The 14,272-nt window shown below is 51.1% G+C and overlaps 1 protein-coding gene across 1 annotated transcript in view; it reads right to left on the bottom strand.

Moving 5' to 3' along the window:
* Positions 1-14,272, bottom strand: part of LOC125426438 (MAM domain-containing glycosylphosphatidylinositol anchor protein 2-like) — a 409,319-nt gene that overhangs the window by 175,281 nt on the left and 219,766 nt on the right. Inside the window, exon 4 of the mRNA XM_048484696.1 lies at positions 3,274-3,448. Within this exon, the coding sequence (XP_048340653.1) occupies positions 3,274-3,448 (175 nt within the window). The remainder of the gene's footprint in view (positions 1-3,273; positions 3,449-14,272) is intronic.

The raw sequence follows: 14,272 nt of genomic DNA on the forward strand, positions 1-14,272 counted from the left end.
GGAGACTAAAACTGGTTCAGCATGCAGCGGCGCGTTTGCTCACAGGCAGCGCCACCTGGGAACACATCCAGCCTGTGCTGCGTCAGCTGCATTGGCTTACAGTAGAGTTCCGAATCATCTTCAAGGTGCTGGTGTTAACCTTCAAGGCCTTACGCGGCCTGGGACCATCGTATCTTCGAGACTGCATCACCCCATATGTCCCTGTAAGGCCTCTTCGTTCAGTTGAGGCCAATCTATTGGTGGTCCCTGGCCCCTCAATGATGCGGCTGGCCCCCACACGGGCCAGGGCCTTCACAGCTCTGGCCCCGGCCTGGTGGAACACTCTTCCTCCAGCTGTCCGGGCCCTGCGGGATCTCGGCGAGTTCCGCAGGGCCTGTAAGACAGAGCTGTTCCGCCGGGCCTTTGGAGGATCCGGCCGCTGATGTTGCCCCCCCCTCTTTTCTTGGCTCCTTACACCTGGGCCTCTGTCATCTAATGGGACCTGCCGCCCCTCCCCCTTGGGAGAGGATTTTGAAAATGGGGTTGTCGGACGCCACTTATACCTATATTTATTATATTTACTATACTCCATCTTTTATTGTTTCTATCGCTGCTTTTAAAGGTTTTAGTTATTTTATGACTGTATTATGTCTATATCAGGGGTAGGGAACCTGCGGCTCTCCAGATGTTCAGGAACTACAATTCCCATCAGCCCCTACCAGCATGGCCAATTGGCCATGCTGACAGAGGCTGATGGGAATTGTAGTTCCTGAACATCTGGAGAGCCGCAGGTTCCCTACCCCTGCCATAGATCGACTTCTCCTCCATAAAGGAGGAGAAGTATTTATTTATTATTTATTATTTATTTTATTAGATTTTTATACCGCCCCATCCCCGGAGGGCTCTGGGCGGTGTACAACATGTAAGACAATACAATTAAATAACATTTAAAATAACATATAAAAGCAGCAATAAAATCTCCTAATACATTTATCAAATATAAGCCCAGATTGAAATGTAATTTAAAATTCAAGATATAGGTTGGTTGGCGTCCAGCGTTCCAATCATATAAAATCCCTCCCTCCCTACGATAAAGGGAGGCATGGCAAGTCACAATGATGGATTAGTGGCCCAGATGTTAAGGGCCAATGTCGGGGCACTGTTGGCGGCTGGATCCTCCAAAGGCCCGGCGGAACAGCTCCGTCTTACAGGCCCTGCGGAACTCCACAAGGTCCCGCAGGGCCCGGACAGCTGGAGGAAGAGCGTTCCACCAGGCCGGGGCCAGGGCTGTAAAGGTCCTGGCCCGTGTGGAGGCCAGCCGCATTGTCGAGGGGCCAGGGACCACCAGTAGATTGGCCTCCGCCGATCGGAGAGGCCGCCTAGGGACGTATGGGGTGATGCGGTCTCGAAGATACGATGGCCCCAGGCCGCGAATGGCCTTAAAGGTCAACACCAACACCTTGAAGATGATCCGGAACTCTACTGGAAGCCAATGCAGCTGCCGCAGCACAGGCTGAATATGTGCCCGGAAGCCACTGCCTGTAAGCAGACGTGCTGCTGCATGGTGAACCAGTTTTAAACGCCGGATCAAACGCAAGGGAAGGCCCGCGTAGAGCGAGTTACAATAGTCAAGTCTGGAGATGACCGTTGCATGGATCACAGAGGCTAGATCCGCTCTGGAGAGGAAGGGAGCCAGACGCCGAGCCTGATGGAGGTGGAAAAAAGCAGCCCGGGTTGTATGGGCCACCTGGGTCTCCATTGAGAGAGACAAATCCAGGTGGACCCCCAGGCTGCGGACGGAGGGGGTCGGTGCCAATGTGGCCCCCTCCCACACCGGCGGCTGGAAAGTCCCTCCCCCCCCTCACGGCCAAGCCAGAGGATCTCCGTCTTCGAAGGATTCAGTTTTAACCTGCTCTGTCGCAACCAACCAGCAACCGCCTCCAAACAGTGCTGTAGAGCTGCAGGGGCGGCGGCTGCTCCCCCCTCCATCAGCAGAATGAGCTGTGTGTCATCAGCGTACTGATGGCAAATCAGCCCAAAACTCCGTACCAACTGAGCAAGGGGTCGCATGTAGATGTTAAATAACAGCGGGGACAGTAGTGCCCCCTGGGGTACACCGCATTGAAGCGGGCACTTCCGGGAGGCTTGGTCTCCGCACCTCACTTGCTGATTCCGGCCCCGGAGAAACGAGGTTATCCATTGAAGGACAGTGCCCCGCACTCCAGAGGCGGCCAGGCGGTGGGCCAAAAGATCGTGGTCGACCACATCAAACGCTGCGGTGAGATCTAACAACACCAGCAGCGCCGATCCGCCTTGGTCAAGCTGAATACGGAGAGTATCTGTGACGGCGACGAGAACAGTCTCCGTCCCATGCCCAGCACGGAAGCCGGACTGGAAGGGGTCAAAAGCCGATGCGTCATCCAGAAAACCTTGAAGCTGCTCCAACACCACTCTCTCAATTACCTTCCCCAGAAACGAAAGATTCGAAACGGGGCGGTAATTGGCCAGATCTCCTGGATCTAACGATGGTCTTTTTAAGAGTGGGTGGACCACTGCCTCCTTCAGCCCATCCGGGAAGGTTCCTTGCTCAAGAGAACCATTGATGATACCTAACATCACTGGGACCCCTCCTCATTTTTGGAAGAGGGTGGTATATGGGTCTCGTGAGCCCTATTTTAGAATGTACCTGTTTTAAGATTTTTATGTTTTTTGTATGATTTTGTGTTGTTCACCGCCCTGAGCCCTCCGGGGATAGGGCGGTATTGCAAGTTTAATAAATAATAATAATAATAATAAATCTGTCCAAGCCCCTTTTAAAGCTATCCAGGTTAGCGGCCATCACCACCTCCTGTGGCAGCAGATTCCAAACACCCATCACACGTTGTGTGAAGAAGTGTTTCCTTTTATTAGTCCTAATTCTTCATTTTCAATGAATGCCCCCTGGTTTTAGTATTGTGAGAAAGAGAGAAAAAATTCTCTGTGTTAACATTTTCTACCCCGTGCATAATTGTATAGACTTCAATCCTATCCCCCCTCAGACGCCTCCTCTCCAAACTAAAGAGTCCCAAACGCTGCAGCCTCTCCTCATAGGGAAGGTGCTCCAGTCCTTCAGTCATCCTCGTTGCCCTTCTCTGCACTTTTTCTATCTCATCGATATCCTTTTTGAGATGTGGCGACCAGAACTGGACACAGTACTCCAAGTGCGGTCGCACCACGACTTTATATAAGGGCATGACAATCTTATGCCCCACGAAAGACTGCCGAGGAAGAGAAGGAGCAGAAAGGTCAACTTACAGTAGACATCAACTCGTATCGACTTGATGGCGGGAGAGCCCAGTCCGTTCTCGGCCTTGCAGTAGTAGCGCCCGCCTTGATGCCGTTGGATGTTGGCGATCCGAAGGGTCTCGTTGTAGACGCTGGAATCCTGGAAGCGGTCGGAGGCGCTGCCTGCTGTTTTGGTCCACCTGATCTGAGCAAGCAGCAAAAACGACTGTTATTCGAGCTTGGCACACACACGCACACACGCACACACACACACAAACCTTCACCTGTCTGACAAGACATCAAATTATTTTTTTAAAAAAAGTCTTCGCAGCAAGCCTTTATTGGCATAGACCAGTGGTGGCGAACCTTTGGCACTCCAGATGTTATGGACTACAATTCCCATCAGCCTCTGCCAGCATGGCCAATTGGCCTCTGCCTCTGCCTCTGCCAATTGGCCATGCTGGCAGGGGCTGATGGGAATTGTAGTTGGGGGGGGGGTGGGGGGGGGGGGGGGTGGGGGGGGGGGGGGGTGGGGGGGGGGGGGGGGGGGGGGGGGGTGGGGGGCGGGGGGGGGGGGCAGGGGGGGGGGAGAGGGGGGGGGGGGGTGGGTTGGGCGGGGGGTGGGGTGGTGGGGGGGGGGTGCGGGGGGGCGGGGGGGAGGGCGGGGGGGGGGGTGGGGGGGGGGGGGGGCGGGGGGGGGGGGGGGTGGGGGGTGCAGGGGGGGGGGGGGGGGGGGGGGGCGGGGGGGGGGGGGGGGGGGGGGGGGGGCGCGGGGGGGCGGGGGGGGGGGGTGGGGGGGGGGCGGGGGGGGGGGGGGGGTGGGGGGGGGGGGGGGGTGGGGGGGGGAGGGGGGGGGGGGAGGGGGGAGGGAGCGAGGGGGGGGGGGGGGGGGGTGGGGAGCCCCTGCCAGCATGGTCAATTGGCCATGCTGGCAGGGGCTGATGGGAATTGTAGTCCATAACATCTGGAGTACCAAAGGTTCGCACCACTGCCCTAGGAGGAAGACTTGCAGTTGGCAAGCAGCTTCTCCTCCAGGGCCTCCAACCAGCCCTGTGGAACCCAGGACAGGGGAAACAGGGGAAACTGAGGCAAGTTAAGAAGGAGCTGGGGAGCCCTGACTCTTCCCAGCAGTAAGTTCCTCAAATGGTCAGGAGGTGGCAGCAGTTTGCCCAGAGAGGAGGAGGAGGAGGAGGAGGAGGAAGAGGAGGAGGAGGAGGAGGAGGAGGAGGGGGAGGAGGAGGAGGAGGAGGGGGAGGAGGAGGAGGAGGAGGAGGAGGAGGAGGAGGAGGAGGAGGAGGAGGAGAAGGAGAAGGAGAAGAAGGAGAAGGAGAAGGAGAAGGAGAAGGAAGAAGAAGAAGAAGAAGAAGAAGAAGAAGAAGAAGAAGAAGAAGAAGAAGAAGAAGAAGAAGAAGAAGAAGAAGAAGAAGAAGAAGAAGAAGAAGAAGAAGAAGAAAGAAGAAGAAGAAGCAGCGAAGAGAGTTTGGATTTATATCCCCCCTTTCTCTCCTGCAGGAGACTCAAAGGAGACTTACAATCTCGGTTGCCCTTCCCTGCTCTCACAAACAAACAATTCCTCCTGTAGAGGTAGAGTGGGGCTGAGGGAGGAGCTCCCGGAGAAGTTGTGACTCAGCCCAAGGTCCACCCAGCTGGTGGTGTCAGTGTGGAGTGCCTGGCTAATCACCTGAGATTCCCCTGCGAGAAGCCTCCCACCCGAGCTCAGGTGGCAGAGCTGGGAATCAAACCCGGTTCCTCCAGATTAGATACACGAGCTCTTCACCTCCTACGCCGCTGCTGCTCCTGTAGAGCTCCTGTACAGCTGCTTCCAGTCAGAGCAGGCAATGCTGAATGTGACGGGAGAAGACCTGATGCAGCACCGGGCAGCTTCAAGCGTTCTTGTGTGTTCATCATTATCTTTTCCTGCAACGGGCTCTTGGGAACCTCTCGCAGTGGGATTCGATGCATAAAAGCCACGGGCTGCAGACTCTGTCCAAGCAGAATGAAGCAGAGGCCAATAAACGCCGGGGAATGCGGTAACTGGGAAATCTCCCTTGAGCACCCGACTGCATTTTTTTTTGTTATTGTGCTGGCTGGACAAAAACGTCACCTCGGATTATTATGTAAGCTCGCCTCCTGCTAACACAAGACAAAAGCTGCGCGCACCACGCAAACGGGGCATCTTGTCTCTGTCGCGCCCTGGCCAGTGTTTGCGACGGTCAACTGGCAGCCCAGCGTGGCCATTCAAAGCCAGCTCAGCTGGAACAGCCTTTGATCGAAATGGCCCTTTTCTGCTCAGATCTGCCCCTGTTGGTGAGTCGTTCTGCTCTGGCAGGCCTCAGGAGACGGTTTTGGCATCCAGATGAGCTGTGAGCAGCAGTGGCGTAGCGGTTAAGAGCAGGTGCACTCTAATCTGGAGAACTGGGATTGATTCCTCGCTCTGCCACTTGAACTGTGGAGGCTTATCTGGGGTACTGGATTAGCTTGTGCATGCCGACACATGCCAGCTGGGTGACCTTGGGCTAGTCACAGCTCTTTGGAGCTCTCTCAGCCCCACCCACTTCACAGGGTGTTGGTTGTGGGGGGGGGGAGGAAGAGGAGTTTGTAAGCCCCTTTGAGTCTCCTTACAGGAGAAGGGAGGTATAAATCCAACTTTCTTCTCCTCCTCCTCCTCCTCTTCCTTCTTCTCCTCCTCCTCTTCCTTCTCCTCCTCCTCCTCCTCTTTCTTCTCCTCCTTCTTCTCCTTCTCCTCCTTCTTCTCCTCCTCCTTCCCCTCTTCCTCCTCCTCCTCCTCCTCCTCCTCCTTCTCCTCCTCCTCTACCTCCTTCTTCTCCTCCTCCTTCTTCTCCTCCTTCTCCTCCTCCTCCTCCTCCTCCTTCTTCTCCTCCTTCTTCTCCTCCTCCTCCTCCTTCTCCTCTTCCTTCTTCTCCTCCTCCTCCTCCTTCTCCTCCTCCTTCTTCTTCTCCTCCTCCTCTTCTTCTTCTCCTCCTCCTCCTCCTCCTCCTTGTGTCAATGGCTGAAGAGAACCCCAGATAGCTGGACCAGCCCAGTGGTCTCCAAAGGTGTCATGGAGTCATTAATTCCAGCAATTTAAAAACAAATGGCTTCAATCTAAGTGCCTTGAAAAGCCCTCACAGGTAAAACACCTAATACTGAATCAATCCATTGGTCCATCCTGCCCAGTAATGTCTACTCAGGCCAGCAGAAGCACTGTAGGGGTTAAAGCTGAGGCCTTTCGCATCAGTCTCTACCTTCTTCCCTTAACTGGATATGCCGAGGATCAAACTCAGGACCTTCTGTATGCCAAGCAGATGCTCCAACACTGAGCTAGGGGCCCTCCTTAAGGCTTCCTAAACACCTATAAGGGTGCCCCCCTTCCCCAGCACTTCAAGGAGCTAATTCCAGAGAAGGAATGATTGAAGGATTGGAGCACCTTCTTTATGAGGAATGATTGAAGGATGATTGAAGGACTGGAGCACCTTCCTTATGAGGAGAGGCTGCAGCGTTTGGGACTCTTTAGTTTGGAGAGGAGACGTCTGAGGGGGGATAGGATTGAAGTCTATACAATTATGCATGGGGTAGAAAATGTGGACAGAGAGACATTTTTCTCTCTTTCTCACCATACTAGAACCAGGGGGCATTCATTGAAAATGCTGGGGGGGGGGGAATTAGGACTAATAAAAGGAAACACTTCTTCACGCAACGTGTGATTGGTGTTTGGAATATGCTGCCACAGGAGGTGGTGATGGCCACTCACCTGGATAGCTTTAAAAAGGGCTTGGACAGATTTATGGAGGAGAAGTCAATCTATGGCTACCCATCTTGACCCTCCTTGATCTGAGATTGCAAATGCCTTAGCAGACCAGGTGCTCAGGAGCAGCAGCAGCAGAAGGCCCTTGCTTTCACATCCTGCATGTGAGCTCCCAAAGGCACCTGGTGGGCCACTGCGAGTAGCAGAATGCTGGACTAGATGGACTCTGGTCTGATCCAGCAGGCTAGTTCTTATGTTCTTATGTTCTTAAGGAATCCCCTGTTGAAAAGAACCAGGTCCTGGGAGATGCCAGGTGGGCAGGTTAAGGTGGGAAGTAACCGGAAGGTGGCAACTACAAAAAAACCCAGTGTGGTGTGGTGGTTATGAACAGGTAGACTCTAATCCAGAGTCCCCACTACTCCATGTGAGTGGCGGACTCTTATTTGGTGAACTGGGTTTGTTTCCCTGCTTCTCTCCAGGGCGACCAGCCGCGCCTGACTCTCTTGTCCTGGCCCGAAAGGCAATTAAAACACTCTCCTTTTCTCCCTGTTTGTGCCTCGAGCAAACAAAAAGACTTTTAAAAAAAGAAAACAGTAACATTACTCTCTAGCGCGCCAACCACATCTGCTTGGAAAGGACAGCTCGGAGATTGCACTGCCTTGCAGAGGCCAAAGACATTCAGCGTGCAAGATAAGCGTTCTCCCCAACAGGAAATGCCGTGGTTCACTTCCTGTGACCATCTCATCCACCTCCACAAACTTCGAGTGTATGTGTGTGTGCATGTGCACACGTGTCTTATTGGTCTATCATGCGAGCAGGAGGATCCCTTGGCTTGAATAACTGGTTCTACCCAGAGGTGGGATCCAGCCGGTTCTCACCAGTTCCCGAGAGCGGGTTACTAATTATTTGTGTGTGCCGAGAGGGAGTTGCTAATTGGGTCCGCTTTTCCATCTCCACGCCCTCGCCTCCCCAAGAGGCATCCTGCCTTTGAACGTGAAGGTTCCATATAGCAATTGCGACTAATAATGTCACTCCCTGAACTGGGTTAATCCCTTCCAGGTACTGCAATTCATGGATTCTCAGCCTTTCGTGCCTTTTATCTCCCCAGTCTCTATCAAAGAACCTGTGTGTTTCACCAGTGCTGTGTTCAGATTTGTGAGTTGGGGCATTTTCTATAATGTGATGATGATTTAGAAATGACCTGGTGCAAAAAAAATTTGGGGGGTCGTGGTGGGGTGGCTGCCCATGGGGGGGGCATCCAACTCAGGTTTTGCCCAGGGCTCAGGTTTGCGAAGGTACGCCTCTGCCCCCTTTGCTGAGGGGGGGCTGGCGAGGGAACCTGTTACTAAACTTTTTGGATCCCACCACTGGTTCTACCCTTGATCTTGCTGCAGCTTTTCGTTCTGATCCCCCCCTCACCCTTCTGAGATGGGTCGGCTGGGCTTTGAAACAGATCTGTAAAGAAGGTGAGAGGGCCAAACATGGCCACATTTGGATTCGTAAAGAAGGATGAAGAGGTCTCTTGGAGAGGCAGGGCGGGGATTTCAAATCAATAAAATAAAGGGGTCAAAACATCCAAACTATCAAATGAAGAGGATTAGGGTCCACTGACAGCACAGACACGTATACACAGGTGGACACATCACTAATAAAGAAAAGAGCAGAGGTCTTTTTTTTAAAAAAACTCAAATACCATATTGATCCACATTTTTAAAAAATCATGTAATGGGAACCAAACTCTGAAATTCGGCATCTCTTCAGAAAGATGAAAAGAGCAGAAGTAACGAATGAGATATCCACATGCCCAAGCAAATCCACATTGTTGGATTTTCGCCTGTTTGCTTTCTCTGGGGAAGGCTTAACAGTTCTTCGCACAACTTGGCAGCCCGTTCCCTTGAGAACATCCAAAGAGCAAAGCAGGAAGGCTGTGCGAATGAGACATTTGCAAGGATTAAAAACAGAGCAGTTTCACCACTTGAGAAAGACAATGAACTGTCCAAGGTCCTGATATCTTTCTTGAAGACTATGAAGAGACTGTTTTCCATCGTCATCATCTTCATCCATTCAATTTTGATACCCACTCTAATAATACATAATAATATATAATTATCATTGATTTGAGTGGAGTATCAAATTGAATTATTATTAATTATTGCTATTGTTATTGTGAAGGAAGGAGGAGGAGGAGGAGGAGGAGGAGGAGGAGGAGGAGGAGGAGGAGGAGGAGAAAAAGAAGAAGGAGAAGAAGAAGGAGAAAGAGAAGGAGGAGGAGGAGGAGGAAGAGGAGGAGGAAGAGGAAGAGAAGAAGGAGGAGGAGGAGGAGGAGGAGGAGGAGGAAGAGAAGAAGGAGGAGGAAGAGAAGTAGGAGGAGGAGAAGGAGGAGGAGGAGAAAGAGAAGAAGGAGGAGGAGGAGGAGAAGGAGGAGAAGAAGGAGAAGGAGGAGAAGGAAGAGAAGGAGGAGGAGAAGGAGGAGGAGAAGGAGGAGAAGGAGGAGGAGGAAGAGGAGGAGGAGGAGTTGTTGTTTCAGAGAGAAAGCAGTTTTTCCCATCACAGAAATTACAAGAATCTGGTGGGGCACATTATGGGCTACCACACTTTTATTTCAGCCTCAGCATCCCTGGATGAGTCCTCACTCAGTCTGTTTGCTACCAGCAAACCAGCCTTTGGGCTGGCTACGACTCTTCCATTTTTAGACACTGCGAGACAACACGCTACCTCGGGTGACACAGAGAGGCCCACGGTGGAGTGGAGATGTTAACTTAGCTGGAAGTCTGAGAGTGGACCGCACTGGTCTGTTCGTGACAGTAAATCGCAGCGATGGAAAAGATACAAATTAAGGGGCTGGAGAGCCCATTTGCATTTTCTCTCCGTTTGGAAAGGAACTAATTGATATGTTTTACCGAGTTAATTGCAGTGCCACCAGGCTTTGGGGGGGAAGGGGGGGGGGAAACGTCTCAGGAACATGCATCCAAAGAGAAACATCCTCCCACTAACATGCATGACTAATAGCGGATCCGGCTCTGTTAAAAATTAACAGCGTTTTAATTAAAGAAGCATTTCAATGACTTTCGGATGCCACTCCCCAGGGCTAGCACTGGCCATATGATGCGAGATGCCCGTCTTCTTCTGCTGCTTCTTTCTTGTCCTCCCTATAAAAGAGCTACGTTATTTTAGCTCAACTCTATGAGCTCGAAGAGTATCCTCCACCCAATCTGTGGGACCGCCTCTACCCTTATTCCCCTCAAAGGGCGATTAAAATAGGTTGGACCCAGTTCCCTGAGAAGGGTACTGACCTAGGTCGAAGGGTGATTGGTGTTTGGAATATGCTGCCACAGGAGGTGGTGATGGCCACTAACCTGGATAGCTTTAAAAGGGGCTTGGACAGATTTATGGAGGAGAAGTCAATTTATGGCTACCCATCATGATCCTCTTTGATCTGAGATTGCAAATGCCTTAACAGACCAGGTGCTCAGGAGCAGCAGCAGCAGCAGAAGGCCATTGCTTTCACCTCCTGCCTGTGAGCTCCCAAAGGCACCTGGTGGGCCACTGCGAGTAGCAGAGTGCTGGACTAGATGGACTCTGGTCTGATCCAGCTGGCTTGTTCTTATGTTCTTAAAAGCAGGTAAGGGATTCAGGTGGGCTCCCATTGGTGAGCCCGCGTGGGGTGGGGGAGGAAGGGAGGCAGTGAGACAGCGGCTCAGGAGAGGGCTTCTGCCTTTGCCGTGGGTAACGGCCAGAGATCCCATATTAGCTGTGTTGGTCTCCAGTAGAGCAGCGACGTGTGATTCTAGCAGCCCCTGAGAGACCAATGTGATTAGGGGGATATGAACTTTTGAGCTTTTGCCAGATGAAAGAAGCTTTGACTCTTCAAAGCTGATACCCTGGAAATCTTGTTAGTCTCCAAAGTGCTGACGGACTCGTGTCTCGGTTTCAGATGAGCAGCAATGGTTTTTGCTGTGCTTCCCTTCCCTTCCTTTCTAATTTGTCCAGAAGAAACGTTCCTGTTGCGGGTGTTTCCTTCTCCACTTTGAATAAGGACTACTTGATGGGTTCTTATATTCTCAGCAGCAGTGGCGTAGGAGGTTAAGAGCTCGTGTATCTAATCTGGAGGAACCGGGTTTGATTCCCAGCTCTGCCGCCTGAGCTGTGGAGGTTTATCTGGGGAATTCAGATTAGCCTGTGCACTCCCCCACATGCCAGCTGGGTGACCTTGGGCTAGTCACAGCTTCTCAGAGCTCTCTCAGCCCCACCTACCTCACAGGGTGTTTGTTGTGAGGGGGGAAGGGCAAGGAGATTGTAAGCCCCTTTGAGTCTCCTACAGGAGAGAAAGGGGGGATATAAATCCAAACTCTTCTTCTTCAGAAAAATATGTGAGCTCCCGGGAGTTTTCTGGAAGTTGCACAGAGCCGGCATGATGTGGTGGTCAGGGAGAAGGTGGACTCTAATCTGGAGAACCGGGTTTGATTCTCTACTCCTCCTCATGAGCAGAAGACTCTAGTCTGGAGAACTGGATCTGTTTCGCCACTCCTTCACATTGAAGCCAACTGAGGGACCTTGGGCTGGTCACGGAACCTTCTCAGCCCCACCAACCTCACAAGGGGTCTCTTTGTGAGGGGAGGAAGGAAAAGAAGTTTGTAAGTCCCTTTGAAACTTCATACAGTTCAGAAGTGGGGTATAAATCTCCTCCTACTCATGAAGCTTGCTAAGTGACCTCGAACCGGTCACAGTTCTCTCCAAACTCTCTCAGTCCCACCTACCTCATAGGGCCGTGGTGGCGAACCTTTGGCACTCCAGATGTTATGGACTACAATTCCCATCAACCCAATTGGCCATGCTGGCAGGGGCTGATGGGAACTGTAGTCCAAAACATCTGGAGTGCCAAAGGTTCACCACCACTGTCATAGGGCGACTGTTGTGGGGAGTGGAAGGGAAAAGACTTTGCAAGTCACTTTGAGACTCCTTAAGGATTGAGAAAAGCAGAGTATAAATCCAGACTCTTCTCTTCTTCTTGGATCAATGGTAATGCCCACAAAATATGCGTGTTAAGATGTCCAACGTTTGGGGGTGTCCGTGCCTAAGTCCAATATGTAAGATATAATGGCGTTCATTGAGGGTTGTCATCATTTGTATGCTGCTGTGGACACTGACATCGTAGATGGGATCCAAACAAAATACAAGTATGACGCTTCTGTCTAAAAGGGCACACTGGACAACGCTCATGGTGCACAGAGCGTCGAAAGGCAGAGCGAAATTGCAGCCGTTGGGATATGAGTCAGTTTCTCCCAGCTACTCCCTCTCTGGAGGGGCACATGGGAGGGGAGATTCGAGAAATAATGTTCAGATAATTATTCTTCAAATGTTGTGTCAGTTCCTTCGATGGCAATTAGAAGCGCCGTGGCAGCAGTTAACGGCTGGCGATCTGCAGAGAGGCCCAAACTCGGCTCCGAAATGGCAGCGTGGAAATTAATGAGGCAGCAGAACTGTGTTTGCAGTTCCTGAACGAAATCTTAATTGCCGCAGCCGGGGAAGAGCTATAATCTTCTGCAGGGAAATTCGTGCTAGATTACGCTGCTGGAAAACCACAGGATCAGAGAAATCCACGGACACCCCAATGCCAGAGACTTGGATGAGGTCCTTCCCCCTCCCTGGGAAACAAAATTTCTTATATGCAATCCTCATCAACTGGAGCAAACTATAATTCCTGGGACTCAGTGTCATACCGGGTCTAAATGGTGCCTGGAGACTAAAAACCCTCTGCCCCCCCCCCCCGCGGAGTCCCGCTTACTTGTGAGTAAGCGCTCAGCACTCACCATTTACTTTCCCCACAGGCTCTGAGGCTTGGCTTCAGGGAAGCTGCCGCTCGGGCAGCCTGTCTCTATGATTTCTTAAAAGGGCAATGCTCCAGAGTTGCTAAGTGGAGGCAGATAATGTAAATCACCTATGGATTTAATTTGCCTTGAAAGCCCTACATGTTCACCACAAGTCTGCAGCAACTTGGTGGTCCGTTCCACACCCACATACAGAACCCAGCATGCTGCGGAATTTGCTGAACCCACCATATTTACGGCTCTGGCACCGGCCTGGTGGAATACTCTCCCGCCAGCTGTCCGGGCCCTGCGGGACTTGGGTGATTTCCGCAGGGCCTGTAAGACTGAGTTGTTCCACCGGGCCTTTGGAGAGGCAAGCCACTGAGTTTGCTCCCCCCCCCCCCCGTTCCATATGGGTCTTTGTTCCATGTGAGTCCCTAATATCATCGGGTTTTATCATCTCCCTCTCTCTCCTCTTTTCCTGGGAGGGATTTAGTTTATGGTTAAGCACTGGCTTTCGTGGGATGCCTAGGTTTGGAAATATTCGCTGTTTTTAAATGATATTTATGATAACTATATTCTAATGATTTTATGTATACCGTTTTTATGTTGTACACCGTCCAGAGCCCTCTGGGGATGGGGCGGTATATCAAATCTAAATAAATAAATAAATAAATAAATAAATGAATGAATGAATGAATGAATGAATGAATGAATGAATGAATGAATCAATCAATCAATCAATCAATCAATCAATCAATCAATCAATCAATCAATCAATCATGTTCAGAAAAGATATAAGAATGTCTGTTCTGATATTTTGATTCTCAAACGTTTAGGTAATTATGTCAGGCTGAAGGAATCCCGAGAACAAACTTACCGGAGTTTGGTTAGCCCAAAGGAAAACCGTTGTCAATATTCTTTTGGTTTAGAACAAGCATGTTGGAGCTTTAAGGGTTCAAAGCGACTGAGTGAAATTTTTGCGTATAAGCCGTTTGCTACAATTTTGTGTTGCATATCAAGCTGGAAACTGATACATGTGTGAACAAGTGTTAATTAGAGAGTCTGACCGACCGTATGTTGCAAATTGGAGAATCTGAACTGTAAAATTTTGTTGGAACATTTGATTACTAATGAGCGTTATTAAAAAATTGAAGAAACAAACCTTGTATTTTTACAGTGTGTGAGTCTTGGGTGTAGAGTGGATTGGTTGACGAACGTGGAATTTGCCGAAGGCAGGGTTAGGCCAGGCACCCAGCCAACTTACCTGCCGGCATTCTAAAATTCTACTCACCTTCCCGAGACCCCTCCCACATAGCAAAAGGACAGTATGTTACAGTCGGAATAAAGCAACCCATTTTCCAGTCGGTGCGTTTATGTGCTGCCGTGCAGGCAGCCAACGGAAACCTTGGAAGCAATGTGGGTTACCATCACGCCTTTACATGAACGTAAAAACATAAGAAAGAGCCTGCTGGAT

The sequence above is a fragment of the Sphaerodactylus townsendi genome, linkage group LG02, assembly GCF_021028975.2.
Source record: "Sphaerodactylus townsendi isolate TG3544 linkage group LG02, MPM_Stown_v2.3, whole genome shotgun sequence".
Classification (NCBI taxonomy): domain Eukaryota; kingdom Metazoa; phylum Chordata; class Lepidosauria; order Squamata; family Sphaerodactylidae; genus Sphaerodactylus; species Sphaerodactylus townsendi.